Below are 21133 nucleotides of genomic sequence, written 5' to 3' on the forward strand. Positions count from 1 at the left end.
TTCTCCCCTCCCTTGGAACGATCTAATGAGCAAAGATTGTTTGAATCTGACATTTGATGCAATATGATCTCTGCGTTGCTGCACATACCGCGCCCTTCCAGATGGGGAGTGAGCTCTGTGACTGGAGCTCTACTGCGTCGAAGAATTACGCGCCAGACATTTCAGACGTCCAACTGTATTATCTCGAAACTATCACGCAGGATCCATCACGACTACTGCATGATCCAGTACCGATGATTAGAGTGGAAATGCTGAGAATGTACCTTTTCACTTTCTACACTCCAGGCCAGTTAGCACGTAACCGAGTGTGTGATTGTGGACAGCGGCACACGGGGACATGTCGTTTGGGTAACCGTGAAGTCATGAACCATAATCTCGTTCACTACATAAGACAATCCATCAATGACGGGAGGCTTTTGCTGAGCCCTGAGCAAGTTTCTGAGACTTGTTTACACTGTCTTATATTTGAGCGCATTTCACTGCCGGAATTCATGGGTGTGTGACGCATTTAACCCACTTCTTCCAGTGCCTGAAATCCCAAACCACTGCCCATTTTGAAGTCCCACTTACTGAGCAAGGCCTGTGCATAATCTTTTCACCACCTTCACTTCGGTGGTATCAAAGGAAAAAAGTTTCGACCTACCTACATTGAAAGGTATGGGGCAAATTCTGTTGATTCATAAGTCGAATGAATGCAACGGGATAAAATCTAGACACGACTGCATAAGATCATGCACGAAACGCATACGGATAGCTTTCAAGAGTATTCTAGATCCATCCCAATCTGGCGGTAAATTTGATCGAACGCAAAACATCACTCATCTATTTCCAGAGAAACCCGAGCCACAGGAAGCATGGCTAGATAGTCTCACATTCGTGAATGTTTCATAACTAGGTCATTAAGCATAATCTCGGACTCCAAACCTTCGTGATCAACAGGAGATAGCATTCAGCTCAGTGCTAGGCACATACAGTGAGGGTGCCCACCGCACCGGCCGGACCAGCCCCTGACTAAGCATACACGTGATCGAAGTATCGGAGCTTCGGGTCAAGTGTGATGCTGTGACGGAAGCCCTCCAGGCCCAACCGACTCGACGGTAATCACATCTGCTACCTACAACAATGGGTGCTAGCAGTTCTAAACCAGAGGCGGGTAGCTCCCAACATGTCTTCTCCAGGTGAGTTGGATCTCAGATGCTGATCTTTGATCACTGCGCCTTTGCAATCAAGGCGGGAAACGGAATCACGAGAACCGGATTGGCGATGCGCAACTACACCAACATACGCCTCAATTGGCCCATATGCGGCCCAGATCATTGTTTGAGACAGTTTGGTTAACTCACTCCGCTTTCCATGTAGCAATTCTCCTGTCCAATTCTCATCAAACCTAGTTGAGGCCCTTCAGTCTACCTCCGAGGTCAGTGATCTACCCGCACGCAACTTTTCCGAGGCCACAGCAAATCACTCAAATGACGCACTTGATACTCACACCACATGAATTTTTTTGTTTTCGCAGACGGACTCATCTCGCGCCAAAGCCCTCGAGCTTGAGATCCAAAACCGCGTCGCTCAAGAACTCAAGCGTCTCCAAGAGCGCGAACAACAAACCCTCGCCGAGATTGAGAAGCGTCTCTCCGAAGCCAAGGACAATGGTTCAATCCCCGTGAGCGCCGCAACTGCGCCCGTCGCCTACTCCTCTGGATATCCTGCTGGATCTCTGAACCTGGATGCGCCTCGTATCCCCTTCGCTGGTCGCGAATACGATGCCCCACCCGTCTTTGCTGCACCTCAAGAACCGGCTGCTCAGCCGGCGCAGCCGCAACCTTCTGCCACTCGTGAGCTGTCACGCGATTCAGTACTGAGCCAGATTGACGTGCTGCGCAACCGTCTTGATGGGCGGAGAAAGCTAGTGGAGCTGGACGAGGGTGTTGAGAAGGCCAAGGCCGATGTGGTCAGCTGTCTGCGCGTGCACGACAGGCGACCTCTGGATTGCTGGAAGGAGGTTGAGAATTTCAAGAAGGAGGTCGCCAAGATGGAGGCCGCCTTTGTCGACCGTGTTGTCGGTTAATTGCGTGCCATTGTAACATATGTTATTGAAACTTGATCATCAAAAGATCAGAGTCGTTTTATATGAGTCTCAGCCTGCATACGCTGTGGTGTTTGTGTCTAGAAGAGAACCTCGTCTACGATTCGGCCTTTGGCTCGCATGGGCACAGCTGCAGCGAGACAAGCGTTCTAAGTTCCCTTCCGTAGCTTGCCAACCCAGACTACTTCTGCCCTATCTTATCGTCCAATTATAAGATCGATGGATTGAGTCTCCAGTCGGGATGAAACCGACCGTGGGGGTATCGAAAGCCTCAATGTCTCCGTTTTATCATACAATTTCCCAAGTTCCCAACCGCCCAACCTTCTCGCCCGCAGTTCGGACAATGCACATCCTTCGCTCGCCTGGCTTCTGAGCCGGCGCAATCACCTTCGACAAAAGGATCGAGCCGATTCCCGTTCCCTTTCCCTCAGAGAGATTGAAGTTCCCAGACGTCACGAACCCTATAAGGTCTTCTTCTGCAGGACAGTCACAATGATCGGTTCGTGGTTCGTACGAATCCGCAGCCGAGATCAAAGTCTCCGCGAGTCGGCGCTGCGCTTCCTCCTTGGAAAGGGATGCTCGCTGGGGTTCGTGTGTCCGCTCATTTGCATTCCCCGTCGTCTTCGATGACTTGGCAAGATCAAGCCAGCGTTTTCTGAGCACTGGATCCGTGGGAAGACGATAGATTCGCGCGCAAGGCACAGGCGTCCCCCGATTAATGAGTGTCAGATGGACTGTAGCCAGCGTCGACGGCTCGATCTTAGTTTTGGCAAGGCTGGCGAGAACAGCGTTCGTTTCTCCCGTAACAATACGTATGTTTCGAATACCCAAAGGCGGGACAGAAGAGCTCGCAGCGGCGGTTTGCTTCTCAGCATCGACCGGGTCTGTTACATGCTGCGATGATCCTACAACAAGCCTCTGCCAGTCACAGGCCCATCCATGGCCGATTTCACCTTTTGAGTGTCCGGCGGCGATGACAAGACTATCAAACTCGGCTCGCCGGCCTTTAGGCCGTCTCTCCCACTGACGTCGAGAGATTTCACTTTCTCGCTGGCACCATTCCCAGCCAGCACGTGTGCCCGGAAAGTCACCCGGAAACCAAGGCTGACCGGCCTCAAAGGCCAGTTGTTGTTGCTCCTTTAATCCACCTAGGCGGGGATTGCCACCACTCGAGAGGGGATAGAACATGAGTGAGTACCAGACTGGAACCACACAATTCCAGGGCAGAAGCAAAGTCCATGAACCTGGAGCGGAGCTTCTCTTTGCGCGAGCTTGGGGTCGGCTGGCAAGAATCATCACTGGGATGCTGGGATCTGTTGGTTGAGCGGGGAGAGGTTTGCCAGGTCCCGCGACGGTTCGACGGCGGTTGATCGCTTTTTGGCTCGGAAGCTGCCTGATAGCCGCAAGACGGCTGGGCCGGTCGAAGAGGAGGGACGGACCTTGTGTCTGATCTGGCGTCCAGGCTGCGAGCAAACTTGCTAGATTGTTCATGTGAGTCTCGCCCCCAAAACCTTGAGTGTAGGCGTGGGAAATCGCAGACGAGGATCTGTGACCGAGAACGACAGTAGCGCGTTGTTTGGAAGCGATGAAGGGTTGGACACGCCGTGTAGAGATTGCCAAGTAGCTTCTGGGGTTTGTGCGCTCGTCTCCTCTGAGCGAAGTATAGGTTGCAGAGTAGCCAGCAGAGCCTCGGTAGACCCGGGTCCAGTGATTTCGATACTGCCTATTTCGAAACGAAGATCTTCGATCATGACTGGTGGGCTTTGTTGTTTTGAAATGCCCAGCAAATCTGTCCAAAGCTGGAGAAAAGCGGAGGGATGAACACGTATGAAAAGCTTTCGGCGCAAGGGCTTCCGGGGAGGTGGAGGCTTCTCCGCGTCTAGCATTTCGGTATCCTCGTCCTTTGCTTGTACGCACCAAACAAGGGTGATAGGTGCTACCGGGTTGGTGGACTGTCCTTTCTCGAAAGCCCACGTTTGTAATGATCGTGTCCCTGCCCTCCACTTTTTCCCTTTAGTGCCCCACGCCTCATCGCCAACGACACCAATTGCTCTTAGAACGGATTCGATACCAGACTCTTCGCCTTCGAGTTGCACGGTAGACATGTAACTCATGTCCCATGCAACAGCACCTCGGGCGCCCTGGGCTCGGTGTGTGGGCCGATAGCTCTTCTCAGTGGGAGATATGGGAATCGCAAAGCGCCAAATTGGATCCTTGCTGGTTGCCATGTGGGCCCGTTTGGCATGATACATATGTGTTGGCAACCATGTCTTGCATCTTTGGCGCTTACGAAATTTCGAGTCGGGGGGCGGCGGACGAGACAGCTTCCCTTTCTTTATCTTTGGCACACGAGGCGCGATTTTGAACGCGTGGCTGTCCTCCCTTGTCTCCATATCTCCGTTTGCTTGATCACTTTTTGCCCTGGTCGCCGAGCGCCTTGATTTCGACTTCGCGTTAAGGTTCTGTAGGCGGCGAGCAGCTTCGAGGCGAATGCGCATCAATTGACTAGGTTTGCGACGCCGGGCAGTGACAGTTGGTGTATTGTCTTCAACCATCTAGAATTACCCATTATCAGCGACAGGTCACATTGAAGCTAATCGTTGAATTTTCCGGAAAAGCCATTCATACCTCGCGTTGAGCTCGCGCTCGTAACCTCCGCGGAACTCTTTTCACATTGTGACTAGCCGTGCGACGTCGCAACGCACGGGGGACCTTCTGAAATGCCCGAGTAGTAAGAGCATTTTTGGACCGTTGCATACCGTCCTCCAGCGCTTGAATCTCGAATGCCCGAGCTGCAGCGTATGCGGCCACATCGAGCTCGCCTGTGGCCGAGAGAGCGGCATCAGTGGATTGCGCCGCCAAAGTTCGCGCATCAAAGGTTTTGGCTCGTTTTCTTGCAGCTCCAGTGGAGGCAGAGAGCCCTTGAGGGCCGGACTGTTTTCGCTTGGCTATATTGGAAGCCATTCCAGCGGCAGCGGGCGTTCAAGCGATGGAAGGTCAGCGACGTGAGTGTTTAGAAAAAAGAAACTTGCGAGTACCTGGCGTCTACACGAATTAAAGCCAGCGGCCCCACCTCCGAGCGGCAGAGGAACCTCGACGGGGCTTTTGATGATTTGACCGCTTTCGAGGTGGGTATTAAGGCTGGGATCAGTGCTTGGCTGATTGCAGTTTGATGTCTGGTGTTCATCCGACCAGACAGGTACTTGTACGCACTACGTGGTAGTTTGCGATTTTTGGGTATCTCTTGAGTACTGTCGAAGATTGTCAATGCCCTTGAAAGGTCATGATATGAAACGCTTATACAGAGTCCTACAGGTTTTATGAGGTACATAGTATGCTGTGTGAGAACAGCTCTGCAGCCTCTGCTCAGTACTATTCTGTCTAGGAGACTCCAGTTTGGAGATGATGGAACTTATTGTAATCATGAGCCAAGAACAAATTATGTCCATAATAAATATTCAGTCGAAATGAAAAAAAACCTTATACAACGCAATAACCCTGGCACGTGACGGCCTTTTTTCGTGCCATGCCGGTTGCATCGTTAGATTTCACATCACAACAGCCACATGATCATTCATGTACTTGGTGATGTCACCCAAGAAACACGCAGAAATGATCGAAATAATACCAAAAGCAATGCTGACATAGTACACCCACTTATAGGCCTCAGCATAGGCGATCTGACCGGCACCAACCACCATTTGGTAAGCGGTTTCGTTTCCGGCGATGCCCGGAATCTGCTGGATCTCGGTCAACAGCGATGCTCCAGTAAGTTGAATAACTTCGGTGATTGTCTCAACACTCGTGATGTTCAACTCTGTGACCATCACTCCTCCGATATAGTATTCTGCTGCCGGAATGAACTTGGAAATGAAGACGTTATAGTAGATGCAGTACCCAACGCTTCCGCCGACGACACGAATGGAAAGAGTGAGGGCAGAAATCGTAGCGATGAGATCATCAGGGCAAATGATTGTTGTGATGATCGAGGCTGGTACAACAATTCCGCCAATACCCAAACCGGCAAGAGTGAGAAGACCCCACATCTGGTTGATATTATCGACGCGGCCGATTGCGAGGGCACCACAGCCTGATATCATAAGTCAGCATCTGCAACTTCGGAAATGAACCATTGAAAGACTCACCGGCAGTCATGAGAATACTGCTCACGATGAGGAGCTCCTTATTGTGTCCTCGGAAGACACTGAGAAGCACAAGCACAATGCAAGCACCAGCTAAGATACCGAACCCGACCGGAAGACTACGAACACCGACACCGATGGGATCATGTCCATAGACGTTGAAGGATTCGGTAGGCCAGAACATGATGACTGAGAAGAAATTGGCACCCGAGATAAATGTGATGACGAGCGTGAGGCCGAGGGTACGAGGCTCCTGCTTCAGACGTGTCGGGAAGATGGGGTACTTGGCACCGTAGACTTCCCAGAAGCCAAAGGCGACCAGCATCAGGAAGCCAAGAATCAGAGGAGCGAGTACATGAGCGGAACCCCAAGAATACTAAAGAAGCAGCAACGACAGTTGTTAGAAAGTTCCATGAGAGCGTGATGAACTTGGGCATGCATGAGACTAACCATGTAACCACCCCACTGCATACCGGCCATGAACAAGATGAGACCAACGATGCTGAGGAATCCACCAACAAAATCGATGCGTCCAATAATTTCACGGCGGCTCAAACCTTCAGAGTTGACTCGAGGAGGAGGCTTGTAGAAGAGAACAGTGATGAGAAGACCAAAGCCGCTCCATGCACCGCAAAATGCGCCGACATAGCGCCAGTTGGAGTGAGCGGCAATGAGTTGGGCCCAGAGAACCGATGGACAGAAGGGTAGGATCGTGAAAATCAGCACCGCAACATAGACACCGCGCTTACGAGTAGGCGCCATTTCTGAAGTCGCGGCCAATGCAGTGAGCTCATTGATACCAGCTCCAGCACCGGCGATGGCCATTCCGGCTGCCAGAGTGGTTAGCCCATCGAATGTTTGCAAGCGTAAAGGGGATTGACATACCAATAAAAATGTTCATATTGTTTGCAGTGCTGCTGACAATCATGCCTAGGCAGACGAGCGAGGCACCAATAATCGCAACATAACGGCGACCGATCAAATCTGACAGGGACCCGACGAAAGGACATACGCCTGCTAGGGCGAGCAAGTTCGCAAGAACCTGGGCAGCTGTCAGCTAAGCTCAGGATATCCGTTTTGTCGCTATATCCTGTAATAGAACTTACAAACCAAATCCAGCGATCTGCACCACCAATTGAGCCATAAATGTATGGAGGTATACCGCCTGATCAAAATCATTAGCCCATTGCCCTTGGGAAAACAGAAGGCATGGGCTGAGCAAAAGGAGGAAGGGCTACTGTGAAAGGCGGGTTCACTGACCGAACAGGTAAACAGGAATTTGACTACCAGTCCACAGGAATGCCATTGCCGCGAATCCCATAAATCGACGAAAGGTCATCTGCTCCAGACCATTTTAGTGAGACCCCCTTATTATGACACGGCACACTTGTCGAGGATCACTCACGGGGATATCCTGTTCGGACTCGTGAAGTTGAGCTTCATTTGAGCTAAGATCGCCGTCGATTGGGCGAATGTCTTCCCTATGCTGCATGGCGACCTTCTCGTCACCATGAGCTAGGTTGTGAGCATCAATAGACCCAGTCATGATGGGCTAATGCCAGAAAGCTGAAGTTGAAGATACAAAAGACAAGCTATTGTTAGTACCGCGAGGAGCTTCAAGTAGGTTGAAGAAGCTGGAAAGGGTGATCGGAAAAGGAGGATTCGGATCCCCTGCTCGACACGACCTTTGCAACGCCGATCCCCCAGGCGGGGAAGAGGAGTAGATATAGGTCTGAAATCTCCAGGGAGCTCTAGACCCACAACGACTGGGAAAGCTTGATCACCATGGCAGCTGCTTTAGAGACATTGTGGAACCAAAGGAATCATAAGGAGGCCCACACGTTATCTTGCATCTGGGACAACCGCCTGCGCACGCGGCCAATGAGTATAGTAAGATTTCGGGAACGAGTTGGGTTGGGGTTGGGGAGAGGGGGCATAAGCGATAGCCGGCGAGACAGGATCGAAAACGAGCAAAATACCGAGGCTGTCTAAGCATTTGCTTAGCATTTCCTTGGAAGTCTTGAGTACAGCGAGGCCCTCTTGGGGGGCGAATTTGGTCGTTGGTAGGAGAAGAAATGCGGGGGAAAACGTGGAGAAGGTGGATGCCATCATTGACTTGCGGGTCTCGATCCCCCGCTTGGCCGGAGATGGGTTCCGCAAAGGGCTTCGACCCCGAAACTGTAACTTAATCCAGCACTTGGATGCTGCCTTGAAGCGGCAGGAGCAGAGGAATTTGACTGACGCCGAAGAGATTCGTTCGATTGTTCCCTACGGCCTCTGACGGTTGGCTGGTCTTTAACTGCAGTGACTTTGAAAGTTCTCAAGGGTAAACTCTCCTGCCCACCGGAGGAGCATTGACCAAATGACGAGACACGGTGGAGCTTCAGACGAAATTTCTTGGGGCGACGGGGTTATTAGAGGGCAGCATCTCATGCAGACTGCAACTGAGGTTGTTCCTCCAACATTATGAGTGGCTGGTAGCGGTGAGTGGAGGACAGATATCATCCCTTGGCGCTTCACGTGCTTCAAAGGTACGAGGCTCAATAAAATACGAGGGATTGCGGCGTGCAAGGGCCTCTGAACAGACAATGTATCATTCACATCATGCGTTTCGCGGCTGAGATAGCAATCCCCAGACAATGGTGTCGAGATTCATGGCACGGGGAAATGCGCCCTTCCGCCAAAGGTTAATCTCTTGAATCCTCGATGGGTATGTACTTTCAGTAGAAAGGCTCCGGTTGACAACAGATCAAGTGACCAAATGGCCGACAAATTACTCGCTTCGCGTCTCCTCCAGTAGCATCTAGGTAGTATACAGCATGTTTATTGCAAAGCCGTGGATCGGGGGTGGCGTCAGAAAGAATCGCCCAGTTTCGCAAGCTTAAGCCGCTTCGGAACCACAAAGAGAGCGTTGGCCTCAACACAGGCCCGACCAGTCATATCCCGGAGCGTGCAGCTAACATAACCTTTTCGGTCCGTGCTGCGGTCAAGATCGATAGTGGAATGGATGGAGTAAAAGTTGTCTGAGTATACAGGCGCGCGATAGTTGATGTTGAGGTTCGCCGTCACACCAGTTTGTTCTGGAAAGTGTCGCAAGGCAGCGCGACCAAGATTCTCGTCAATGATTGTGCCAAGGGCGCCGCCATGTACCATAGTGGGCCAACCCTCAATGCCAGATCCCATGAACACCACTGTCACCAGTTGGTTCTCCTTTTCATTCCAAAAGACTCTCTACCCGTAGTCATGCTGGTCAGAACTCAGTTTTCGCTGGGCCTCGGCCGCTGTGAGATTTGAACATAGACCCCCTGAATACCTGCGCATCACGCTGCATCGGTAACAGGGGCTGCCTCGTGCATGGAGCGTCAAAGTGGCAAGCCGAGGATGAGACAATGATGGCCACATACCTGCAATCCGAAACCTCGACTTCCAGCCAACGGACCCGTCGTAAGTCGATGTTGTTTGCTTTCCTCCGAATAGTTTTCGTAGACTCCCGATTCCACGAAATCGGGGTCACTGCGGAGCTTTTGTACGATAGGGAGCCCGCGGTCAAACACTTGCTGGATATCTTGTAGTTGCAGTTTGTCTATCTCAGAGCCAGGAGTCGGTGGTGCTGCAACCTTTCTGTCCATCCATTTTCCAGCGCTCACGCCAAGAGCACCGAAGACGGCCGCGTAAATCAGTCGGCGCGGCCAGCGCGACGATTGAGCCGAGGAGTCTGCGGATGCGCCAGTGCTATAGAGGCTTCGGACTGAGATTTTTGGCGCGCACACGACTTGGGGCACCCAGCAGATCTGCTGGACGCGCACCCGAAGTGGAAGTTGTAAGACTCTTCGAGATTGCATTTCATTCACATCTCCTGTTCACTCGGCAAAAAGGGTGGCTGGAGGGTGGAGTGTTGAGTAGGAACACACGTGTTGAACGGCCTCACGTGACCCGGCAACTAAGATCCTCGGCCGGCTTATCACCTGGCTGCTTTGACATGCAAGGCCCGCAGGCCCCTGCACTTGCATCTACAACTCTAATGCGAGATTTAGAAAATCGACGGATCCAAAAAAAATGAGAGTAACTGTCTGTTCATTTCTAGGTGCATGTATTGATCTATTTTCATGATTTTCGTTTCAGGGCGCACAGAAGCAACTCTTGCCGCAAAGACAAATACTTAGAACGTGTGCCCAGGCGCTGAGTACCTCGCATGGTCACTGCTCGAGAGTTGGCAAATCGATCGCTCGGTAAAGCAAGATGAGCGCTGAGTGAGATTCACCTGGAAGTGTGTCAGATATTGAAACCGAATCAAAAAGCGCGCAGCCCTGGCAAGGGAGCCGATTCTGGACGAAAATGATGTTGACTTACCACCACCAGCAAGAGTCTCGATTTTCTCTGCCTCGACCTCAGTCACCTTGTCGTCATTGAACCACCACCACTTGCCGTCCTCTTCTTCGTCACGACGCTTGTCGCCAGTTTGGGGACCGGCTGACTTGCGCGCTTGCTTCTTAACATAAGCGGTATAGTGACCGCTGTCGGCGCTGGCACCCTGATGGGTGATCACGCCACGAAGCTCATACAAGCCAGATTGGTTGTTTCCGCTGTCCCCAGAGGAATGCTGCTTGATCAAATCGTATAGTTCCTTCTTAGCAGCTGTGATCTCTTGCAACTTTTCTGCTTCATACTCGGCATCCGTCTTGAAGTTTTCCTCCATGCTCACATCCCCGTCTTTGTCACTGGCTTTGGACTTCCCTTCAGAAGCATCCTTCTTCTTTTGCATCGGTTCCTTGCGCGACTCAACATCCGCCTCTTCAGCCTTTTTCTGGTCCTCTGTCCGCTGGTTGCTCAGTCTCTGGCGTTTGCGCGATCTCTCAAGGTCGACTTCGTCCTTTCGAATCTCACGGACCTTGTCGCGGATGGGTACAAGCTGGTTCCGGAGCTCTTCCGTACAGAACTCCACGACATCGAGCTCGGCGGGAAAAGTCACCTTACGCATGATTTTGGCTTTCTTCTGAGTTTCACGCTTCCAAAAGAAACGCACAAAATGGACAGTAAGATATTTCGGGAGGCGAGAAATTCGCGACCGCTTGGTGTACAGAGCGTTGCGGCCGAGGGTGGGTGACTGCTTCTCGATCTGCTCCTCCAAACCAGCCATGATTCCATCGTGAAGATGATTGGTCTCCTTGCCGATGTGACAGTCGAGTTTGAAGAAAACGTCGGAGGACTTGCTCGGCTCTTCACTCGCTTCCTTAGCACCTGCCTCATCACACTCGGTCACTGAATCAAAACGACCGGCCATATATTTATCGACGAAAGAGCCTCCAGTAGATGAGTCACCTGAGCCACCTGAGATCGTGAGTTTATTTCGCAATTGATTCACGATCTGTGACCACGCTTCCTCCGCGTCCTGTTGCGCATAGCCATGTCCGTTTCTATCCCGTTGAGCGAACTGAGGGAAAGCGGTTCGTAGAGCGTTCAGGAACATGAGGGGTGGGACGCCTTCTTGTGTCTCGGACATCTGCTTGAATAGATCTCGCAAAGACGCAGTCAGGTCGTTGGAACCGCCCAAGCCACTCAAGCCAAAGCTTCCCAAATCCGCAAGATTGGAGTGGCCCGAGCTGGAGGCTGATTGATATCGCTGGAGTTCCTCCTGCAATTCCGGAACACCCCGTAATGTCTGAAGAGTAGAGTTGAGGTAGCACGTATTCCCCAGGTTCTGCAAACCAGCGGGAGTGGCACCCTCTTGCTGTGCAACTTCCGCCTCTGTCATATCCTCCAAAAACTTGACAGCTTCCTTGGGACGGCCAAGATCAGCGGCTCCTTGTGCTCCAGAAGGCGTGCCCATCATCATGAACACCTGCCCGGGCTTGGCCTTCAAAGAGGACAAAGGAGTGTCATCTCTGAGTTGTCCGCCCTTGACCAAAAATTTCTGTCGCTCCGGTTCAACGCCAGTCAAAGAAAATAACTGGTACTTTAATGTTTCGCCATTAGCCTCGGGGTCGAGCTCGACTTCGTGGCGCTTGCCGGCATGCTTAACGATGACTAATGGAAGGGAGGGTCAGTCATCACAATCGACATCCATATTCTATTTCACGGACGTAGTCTGACTCACTCGGTATAGAAGACATGTTCGTCAATAGCTGAAAAGCCGGGAATTTCCAGATAAGAAGGCAAGGAAATGTGATGGTTGTAAGAGGAGCAAGCTCGTGGTTCCTGGGGAAGATGCTCGAAAGGCGTGGGGCAGAAAACAAGAGGCTACGTCACCGCTTTCAACCTTGCGGGCTGAGGGCGCGGCACCTCCGCTCCCGGCCCCTCCATCTCCTGCCGCCGCTCAGCTCAGGATAACCGAGCGACTGGACAACCTTTCAAACTGTTTTGAAACTCGTGCCAGGGCCCGAAAGCTCGATATAAACTGAAGTGGCCAGTCAATTGTCTTCAAAGCGCAATAACGCTGATTTGATTGCCCATCATGGTGCGCCTGATCCCAGTGTTAGCTCTAGGCAAGGATGCTAACTGTCCGGAAGTCACAAAGTCTCCGCCCTTATTTGCAGTGTGTCCGAGTCAGTCTCACTGCTGCTCTGGCAGGTAAGAATGATTCACACACTAGCATCTCGAATATTAAGCTTATTGCAACAGTGTCGAATTTCGCATCCCAGACGAGTGAGCGCCAGTACGACGCAATCGACTCCGAGCACCTGAACATACCATGATACTGATGTATACCCTCAGCAACGTGCCCGAAGTGGAGGCCGCCAGCTCTCCAGAACTCATCCTGAACCCTGTCACAATCAGCCGCAATGAGCACGAGAAAGTTCTCATTGAGCCCAGTCAGTCCAACACGCTGTGTTCCTCGGGGCACCAATGGTCCTGACACAAACTGACACACTCCAGGTGTCAACTCTGTCCGCTTCTCTATTCGAATCAAACAAGCGGACGAGATTGAGCACATCCTAGTCCACAAATTTACTCGCTTCCTCACACAGGTAGGCTCAGACTGATAAGCCCCGCATTGACGTGAGCTCGTACTTACAATGTCTACTAGCGTGCCGAATCATTTTTCATCCTCCGAAGGAAGCCCATGCCAGTATGTCATCCTTAGACTTTGCCTTCACAAAGCCTAGAGCAACAATGGGTTCAGAAGCCACTCGGTCCGACATTGCAGGTTGAGATGTTGTATCACTTCTCTAACACCGGAAACAGGGCTACGATATCTCCTTCCTGATAACCAACGCGCATACCGAGGCTATGTTGAAGCACAAGCTCGTAGACTTTGTAATCCAATTGTGAGTCAAACAGTACATTCGCCATGGACTCCAAGAAGGACTTGATATTGACAACAGACGCAGTATGGAGGAAGTTGATAAAGAGAGTAAGCCACTTTCGCACCATAAGGAGCTCTTAAATTCCCCAGATTAACTGACACAACTTGATACAGTCTCCGAGATGAAGCTATTCGTACGTCTATCACGAACCTCGATTCTTACCGACATAGGCAAATACTGACAAATTCAGCTAAATGCTCGCGCTCGCTTTGTTGCCGAGTCTTTCCTCACGCCTGTAAGATTGTTGCCCCAAATGCTCGACCGCACGTGGTTGCTTGCTGATCCAGAAATAGTTCGACTGAACATTGGCACCCGAACCCATCGAAAGCTACCTTAGCTGCATAAGCAGACGACCGCCTTGTATTCAGTTCTTGCGCCTGGTAGGCCAAGACGGATCGTCTAAACACACATTCCAATATATTGTCTTTTCTCAGTCTTGAATGTTTTCTCTATTTCCACATCTGCTTAGATGACTACTTGGGTGGTCTAAATGCACCCACAGTTCCAGTACATGGGACTTGATCCTGAGATACTAGGTATGTTATCGACAGTCTCAGTAATTACAAAGTTCAGGTCCCTGTCAGTTTAAGTACCTTGTCATACCCAGACCTTGAAATGAAAGAGGCAAATGTTGTCTGTAAGAGTATGGGGCTCTTCGCATACATCTACATTCACTGGCCAGCTCCTACCCGCTCTTGGAATTTCTTTCTGGCACATACAGCATCATAATGTGTCAAATAATCTACTGTGTCCTTGTTGCGGAGAGGTACTAAAACCGTTTCAGACTCTAAGCCATTCCATGTCTGTGTCATTATATCCACGATGCTTGTCTGCCCGTGCACGCCTCGTCAGAACTTCACTTCCTACATCTTCCGCCACTGCTTATCATACCGCCTCTTCAATCGAGATCTCACTACATTGAAGCTGGAAGAATTCTGCCAGCCAAACAGGACTTGAATGTTCATGCATACAAATGCAAGCCTCGCAACTCAGTACAAATGTGCAAAGACAACAGAAACAGAGGCAATGACAATGGCGGTATGATTTGCTGTTCTCTACTTCCATCCGATGCTCAAATTTGACAACTAGCCAGCGCTGACGATTCATCTCGAGTTCTAAAGATTTGATGAACTTGCATAACGACATGTGTCTACAGAGTTTTACATAGAATCCGCAGAGGCCTTGGAATCTGCGATCTTGCTTTGTGGGCGTGCTATCGCCCATTGGGATCTGCCGGAGCTGGCAAATAAGTCGAGCATTCTAGGGACTAGTGTATAGAGCTAGAGACAAACCTCTCTCTCGGCATTTGCTGACACGCTTTCGAGTCTGGTCTACCCACTAGAGGATTCCGATCTGAAGTACGCGATGGTAAACAATCAAGATCCCTGACCTCCACGTCGCTCACGCTCTCCTTCTTCTACCTCCCCAACCTCATTTATTTCCCTCGTTCCTTCAGCTTCTGAACTACATTTCATGCTTGATACTTTCAGCTTTCCTGTCGGCAGAGAGATCCATTCAGGCCTAGAAAGATAAAGATGGCCCCCCATGGAAGGTCACTTGACCGAATACTAACTCCAGACCAGTGCCCTATTGGGGACGAGGTTGGCTCCAGCTTGGGACCATGTCCTGCTGTCGTCAAAATTGAAAATGTAGGTTCATTGACTGTCTTCACTTCCACTCGACGTTTGAAATTACTAAGGTGTATCACTCTGGGATAGGCGCCCTACACTATTACCCGTCAAGAGGTGAAACAGCTTTTTGGCAGATCTACCGGACTCGCTGACAACTGGCCTATTCACATTCTCATGGAGCGCTCTACTGGCAAGACAATGGATTTCTGCTACGTCGAATTCAAGACCCAGAAAAGTGCTGAAGAAGCCGTTCAGCGAATTCTGGGGATGTGTGAAGGCAACCAGAGCCCCCGCATTGGCAACCGCCCAGTCGAAGTCACCATGAGCTCTGCAGGTGAACTTATGGCGGCTATTTTTCCTTTGGCTAAGTCCATCAAATGGGAGGGTGGTCGTCCTGTGCAGGCTCCAAAGCGTCAGGATGAGCAGTGGTCGACCGGCTTCAATGGTTTCCTCACCGACGAGGAGCTGTTCTGCACCGGACGTCATGCGCGTGAGCCTAGCCGAGTAAGTCAAAAAGACGCCATCTTGATGCTCTAAGCTCACTCCGATTAACCAACGCTTATTCGTCATTTCTAGAGCATTTTCTCGTCAAAGGTACCTCAGCGTACTTATGAGTCGATCATTAGCACGATCTGGAAGGTGAGATCCACCAAGTCAGTGGTGCTCTTGTGGGACTAACAGTTGCTGAGTATTCATTCGTCCTAGTTCCCGTGGTATGAATCTGGTTTGTACACCGTTCACGTTCGCAACAAGCTCTTTGTAACCCTCAAGGGAATGATCGTCTCATTGATTACGCAAATGCAACGCAAGCGAGTTGTCGGCTTAGATGAGGTGCTTCTGGCCGAGCTGCTTCGGGCCGGCATGCAGTGTCCTGCATTCACACCTCGCATGAAGTACATTCTCGCGGAAGTGAGTGAAAATCAGGAAGCAGTGCGTAGAATGCACTCTCAGGCCGCTGCGTACTTCCCATTTGACACTCTTGGCTGGCTGCATGACATCAATTTCGAAACTCTGAGTGTAAGTCGAATCCCTGACCAGCGTTATTCATCCGTCTCCCCACATGACCCTGACATATGTTGAGTAGTGGTACATTTCACTTATCGCATTGGGTCGCCCACTCGTTCTTCCTCGCGGTCTGCAGACATACGATGTCAGTTACGGAAAATCTGAACTGTTTGGCGGATGGTGGTTTGGTTGGGACGATGAGTCGGCCAAGCAGATCACATGGGCCGCTGCCGTCAACGCTGAAATGGCGGTCCTCCGACAGATGGTTCTTTCCGGCTACCAAGTCCAAACTGGCCAGCTGATGGCGCAGTCGCCTATTACTCAGGCCGCCAGCCCAAGCGTTACCGTTGCAGGTACTTCAACTTCGACCTCTTATGCCTTGACTGCGCCCCGCTCGTTGCACACCCGCTTTTGGTCAGAGCCATCCGCTCAGCGCCCGCAAGCCTGGAGCTCGATGAACCGGTGGACCAGTGGTTCCAGTCCATCTGGTGAGTAACGAGATTCTACCGGTGGACTGGGTCTGAATACCCGCCTGATATTCAGACGCCCTCTCTGGTCCACCCTTTCAATACTGGCCCAGAGTGTTTATTGCTGAGTTTGCGCAAAAAGGTGATAGAATTGTTGAGAATCCGTTATCCAGTGATCTGAAAGGTCCTCACCAGGTTGACTCTTGGTACTTGCCGACTCACATCAATTTGTTAATGGGTAGGGGTTTCAAGTCTGCATCTCATCTGAGGTTACGCCCTCGCGTGCCCCAAGAGGGCTCCTTCATTTGATTTTTCTTTTTTCTTTTCCGATTTGCGAGTTCAACAGAGCTACCATGCGAGCGAGACCTGCAGAATATGCAACTTTTTTTTTTCAGTTCCTCCGTCCATGAAAGAATGATCTTTTGCAAGTTCCTTCTCGCACTAGCACGAAGTAGATTTAGGATGACGGGATTGACGGTGCTGGCACTTCCTTGGGCCGAGACTTTTGTGATAGCTATTCTTCCCTGGCCTGGAAGGCACCATCAAACAATGGACTTGGTCTGCCAAAAATGATATGCATAATTGCTCAAGTCTTATAGTAGGCCCAATACTTACTTTAGTGCAACATAGTATCTTAAGCCCGCCAGGGTTGATGGGTCTGATCAAACGGGAGGATCATCAATTGTTTGAGGAATATATCAGAAGCTTTGAGAATGAAGTTAGGTGCCACATAGTATTGACATGAGTTCCACTCTTATTGAGATCATCCTGCTAACATAGGTATTCCGACGCTCTGCAGTGCCCGAATAGGCCGAAAGGTGCAAAGCACCGACACATTCATGATACAGAAAGGGGCTGATGGGCGATGGAAGAAAGAGCCGCCGAATACTTAGAGCAGACTCGCCCACAACTGATCAAGAGAAGCAGTCATACCTAAATTGGCCAAAACCCCTGCTGCAGACTACTACTAGGTAGGGAGGTAAATCATTCAGAGGTTCACCGTCTGTGAAAGGTAGCTTTGACTAACTATCAGGTATGCCTCGTGCCCCTTGTTACATCAAAGGATCGTCTTTGCTCTTGTCCTTCACGTCATTCCGAGGAGCGGAAATCGACTGACTCATGACACTTGATTCTATCGTTGCAGAAGCTCACCGGACGGATATGTCTGCTCTGTCATTGATAGCTCTCTCAGTACCTAAAGTGCCAGCCCAGCGTCAGTCTTGAAGCGGAACCTGTGTGTTCCAGCCAAACCGTGGAGAATTCGGCACGAGCCGCAAACACCGTCGACCCACTGCCAAAGCACAGACGGTCGCCGGTGACGACATTCTGTCTCGGGCACAACACGAAATCAGCTCCTGGCATAAGCTACAATTCAAGTCGCGTCATCTCTCTCTGACTTGGCTCTGCCAAGTACCGCAAAGTAATTAATCATGCCACGACGACCCTCAAAGGCCGCTGTGACTTCACCGCCATCTGTCGTGTCGGGAACGGCACAAAAGCGGCGCGCGTCAGCCAGACTCTCGGCCGCGCAGAACGAGATCAAAAGAGTCAAATCCTCCTCCATCTTGCTAGATCAATCCGTCAAATCCACAGCGAAAACGAGCAAGTACTTTGAAGCAGACAATTCTGTCGAATCGGAGACAGCGACAAGTGAACCCAGTGAGCCTGAAGAAGATGATTCGGAGTCGGCCTATGAAGAGGGTGACCCGTCCGATGCAACAGCGGAAGAGGAGTCCGAACCTGAAGAGCCAAGTGAGAGTGAGGAGGATGACAAGAAGTCTCGCCCAAGATCGAAGAAGAATGCACGGAGCAGTAACATCGACAGCGACCTTCTCAAGGGCAAAGAGCTCTGGCGCGAGGGCGTGCGGACTGGCCTGGGACCTGGCAAGGAGGTCTTCATACCCAAGCCCAAAGCACGGGATCCGGGAAAGGTACCCTACCAAGACGAGAGATTGCATCCCAACACTAGGCTGTTCTTGATCGATTTGACCAAAAATAATGATCGCGAGTGGCTCAAAGGTAGGCTGATCTAGCTATATTTCTACTCACACGCCTCGCTCAATTCCAGGCATGGGGCTTGAAGCTGGAGGTGGATGACCAGACTTGGCTCATATGAGAATCTGCAGGACATGATCCGGATTACCGAGCAGCAAAGAAAGACTTTGAAACTTTCGTGGAAACTTTGACCCCGAAAATTGTGGAAAAGGACGGGACCATTCCAGAGCTGCCCGTCAAAGATCTGGTGCGCTATCTCATTTTGAATCGTGGGACATGAACTATGTTCATTTAACCAATTTGCAGATCTTCCGCATTCATCGTGATGTTCGATTCAGCAAGAATCCCCTTCCCTACAAGGTACGAGTCATACTGCCAACTGGAGTCTGCTCAGCCCAAGAACCATATGCACTGCAAGACTCAATACGCAAGCCATGCTCGAGGCTCCCATCCCCCGTGTTGCAATCTATACACCAGCAGTACTTGATCTGTTCGGCTAACCTTTTGGTAGAATCATTTTTCAGCAGCATGGTATGTCCAATCGAAATCAACAAGACTCGCTTCGCAAGCGATCAATGATCTAAAGTATACTCAGGTCTCGAACGGGTAGAAAGGGACCCTATGCAGCATATTATCTGCATTTCCAGCCCGGCTCTTCTTTTCTGGGTAAGTCTTGTAACCCTGAGAATCATGCACACTCCAGGGCACCTGTTCAGGCAGACAATTTATTCGTCACACACACCTACACAAAAAACTGGCTAATGTGCTCCATTTGCTTATCCAGGTTGTGGATTATGGTGTCCTGAAGCCGGGCCATTGGCGGCCCTGAGAGAGGACATTGATGAGAATGTAGATAGCTGGTTAGAGGTTCTCGGCGAACCGTTATTGCGTCGAGAATTCCTCAATGGGGCTTCTGATGATCATCAAGAGATAATGAAGGCCTTTGCCCACGCAAATCGGGAGTCTGCGCTGAAAACCAAACCAAAGGTAAGTGAAAAAGCAGCTACATCTTCGATCCTTATCTCCCATCCCCTCTTTCAAAGAGATCGACATTACGCAAGCCTCGGCTGGTGCATTGTCTCTCAGTCACTCCGTCAAGGGTGTGATGGCCGACAGTCCCCCCCCCCCCCTAAAGCGTATCGAGCATTCCATCTGTTGATCCTTCTGCTCGTTTCATGTGCGATCTCATTTGCCGATTCTAATGCTCTTGTTCTGGGCTCTAGGGCTACGATGCAGATCACAAAAGTATCCTATTGTTACGATTGCGCAGCTTTACGCTCGCACGTCCGCTCACAGATGATGACCTTCTCAGCGCAAATACGCAAGATCGAATTGCCACACTTATCGAAATTTTGGAACCATTTGTGAGTGATTTACCACGTCTCCTATCACAGAGGGCCTTTTGTCGAAAGACGACCTTGACCCTTCTCACCGCCTGTTTTTGTCACCACGTCAAGTCGATTGGCCAAGGTCAATGGCTTCCAGGTTGCGTGGAGTACTGCTGGAATCACCCAACCTTCAGAGCCAAGAGTTCGATCACTGACGTGGATTACATGGAGCAGGTCACTTATCTAAACAGCGTCGTTATGCCTGACCTCTAGAGCATGTCTGACTCTGTCAAGAGTCTCATTTTGAGCCCCGGATGAAAGACGTGGAGCATATATTTCCGTGCGGTGAACATACACACTATCGATGAGGATCAGAAAGGAAGTTGATGCACAATTTTGAGAGAATAAATAGCAAGTCCACGTGCTCATCAGTGGTAGTTGGATGTCAATCTACATCAGGCATAATGTTCATGCCCTCTCTGTCCCTTGAAACGGCTGAACTAGCGGCATATATGATTCAAAACTGACACTTGTCAGTCAAGTGAGCACATGTCGCTTCATTTTCTTTCGTCGATAATGACCAGTTTCGAATACTCATAGACCAGGCAGTTGGAATGACTCGGAAATCCTTGGTGGTGTCTGGCAAGCGCATGTCGATCAGGGTGGCTAGGTATACGACTAGGTCGACCGTCGCTCCATGAGTGAAAAAAAGATCATATGGATTGCAGTATCATCATGGCTGAACAAGACCTTCATGGGTTAGGAGAACCTATGGATAGCACAGTTCCGTCACGGCTCCATCTCAGCACTGTCACCTGAGGTAGACTCTACCTGTTTTTATCCCTCTAGCTCCTCATTACCCAAAGTACCCCGGTACAGACTCGAGAACTACTCACGACTTCTGTCGATCGGTCTCTTCCCCCTAGCAAGTGATCGAGTGCAAGAAATGGGCAGGGGATATGAGTGGCTCGCTGAACAGCCCAGCTAGGTACAAACTGTGGTTCCTATATGCAAACTCCAGGTTCTGACTCGCCAGCGACTCCCATCCTTTATCGACTGCTCGCTGTAGCAAGACCGGCGGAAGTTGATACTTGATGGGAGTGAACGGGCAGCTCCATGCTGAGGTCGAGGGAAGCGGCAGCTTGCTACCTAGATACCTATGCACTGTATGTAAT

The 21133-nt window shown here is 50.7% G+C and overlaps 8 protein-coding genes across 8 annotated transcripts; 4 read left to right on the forward strand and 4 right to left on the reverse strand.

Moving 5' to 3' along the window:
- Positions 1–1122: 1122 nt before the first annotated feature.
- On the forward strand, positions 1123–2068 carry N7539_004743 (Mic19 family protein; the record flags this gene model as incomplete). The annotated part of the gene is made up of 3 exons (XM_056934345.1): positions 1123–1178; positions 1360–1417; positions 1517–2068. The coding sequence occupies 3 exons, from the start codon at positions 1123–1125 to the stop codon at positions 2066–2068; spliced, it is 666 nt and encodes a 221-aa protein (XP_056789539.1).
- Positions 2069–2374: 306 nt separating this feature from the next.
- N7539_004744 (ribonuclease P/MRP protein subunit POP1) lies at positions 2375–5050 on the reverse strand (the record flags this gene model as incomplete). The annotated part of the gene is given in 3 exon segments (XM_056934346.1): positions 2375–3583; positions 3598–4641; positions 4715–5050. The coding sequence occupies 3 exon segments, from the start codon at positions 5048–5050 to the stop codon at positions 2375–2377; spliced, it is 2589 nt and encodes an 862-aa protein (XP_056789540.1).
- Positions 5051–5634: 584 nt separating this feature from the next.
- On the reverse strand, positions 5635–7774 carry N7539_004745 (putative MFS drug efflux pump; the record flags this gene model as incomplete). The annotated part of the gene is made up of 7 exons (XM_056934347.1): positions 5635–6176; positions 6232–6604; positions 6679–7058; positions 7114–7270; positions 7335–7393; positions 7489–7567; positions 7634–7774. 7 exons carry the CDS (start codon positions 7772–7774, stop codon positions 5635–5637), a joined length of 1731 nt encoding a protein of 576 aa, XP_056789541.1.
- Positions 7775–9081: 1307 nt separating this feature from the next.
- On the reverse strand, positions 9082–10070 carry N7539_004746 (PaaI family thioesterase; the record flags this gene model as incomplete). The annotated part of the gene is made up of 2 exons (XM_056934348.1): positions 9082–9459; positions 9633–10070. The coding sequence occupies 2 exons, from the start codon at positions 10068–10070 to the stop codon at positions 9082–9084; spliced, it is 816 nt and encodes a 271-aa protein (XP_056789542.1).
- Positions 10071–10387: 317 nt separating this feature from the next.
- On the reverse strand, positions 10388–12338 carry N7539_004747 (ubiquitin-specific protease UBP6; the record flags this gene model as incomplete). The annotated part of the gene is made up of 2 exons (XM_056934349.1): positions 10388–12252; positions 12323–12338. 2 exons carry the CDS (start codon positions 12336–12338, stop codon positions 10388–10390), a joined length of 1881 nt encoding a protein of 626 aa, XP_056789543.1.
- Positions 12339–12734: 396 nt separating this feature from the next.
- Positions 12735–13834, forward strand: N7539_004748 (actin-related protein 2/3 complex subunit 4 family protein; the record flags this gene model as incomplete). Its single annotated transcript, XM_056934350.1, has 10 exons — positions 12735–12795; positions 12847–12880; positions 12940–13037; positions 13102–13193; positions 13253–13294; positions 13411–13493; positions 13557–13579; positions 13646–13665; positions 13723–13767; positions 13826–13834. Coding segments are annotated over 10 exons (507 nt in total), but the record flags the coding sequence as incomplete, so codon positions are not given.
- A 1233-nt stretch (positions 13835–15067) lies between these two features.
- N7539_004749 (uncharacterized protein) lies at positions 15068–16664 on the forward strand (the record flags this gene model as incomplete). The annotated part of the gene is made up of 5 exons (XM_056934351.1): positions 15068–15181; positions 15251–15667; positions 15740–15802; positions 15869–16180; positions 16248–16664. The coding sequence occupies 5 exons, from the start codon at positions 15068–15070 to the stop codon at positions 16662–16664; spliced, it is 1323 nt and encodes a 440-aa protein (XP_056789545.1).
- Positions 16665–18065: 1401 nt separating this feature from the next.
- N7539_004750 (DUF2461 domain-containing protein) lies at positions 18066–20231 on the forward strand (the record flags this gene model as incomplete). Its single annotated transcript, XM_056934352.1, has 7 exons — positions 18066–18654; positions 18762–18877; positions 18937–18990; positions 19142–19161; positions 19226–19296; positions 19415–19617; positions 19854–20231. 7 exons carry the CDS (start codon positions 18066–18068, stop codon positions 20229–20231), a joined length of 1431 nt encoding a protein of 476 aa, XP_056789546.1.
- Positions 20232–21133: the final 902 nt, after the last annotated feature.

The sequence above is a fragment of the Penicillium diatomitis genome (genome assembly GCF_028827545.1).
Source record: "Penicillium diatomitis strain IBT 30728 chromosome Unknown utg000005l_segment0_segment0, whole genome shotgun sequence".
Classification (NCBI taxonomy): Eukaryota; Fungi; Ascomycota; class Eurotiomycetes; order Eurotiales; family Aspergillaceae; genus Penicillium; species Penicillium diatomitis.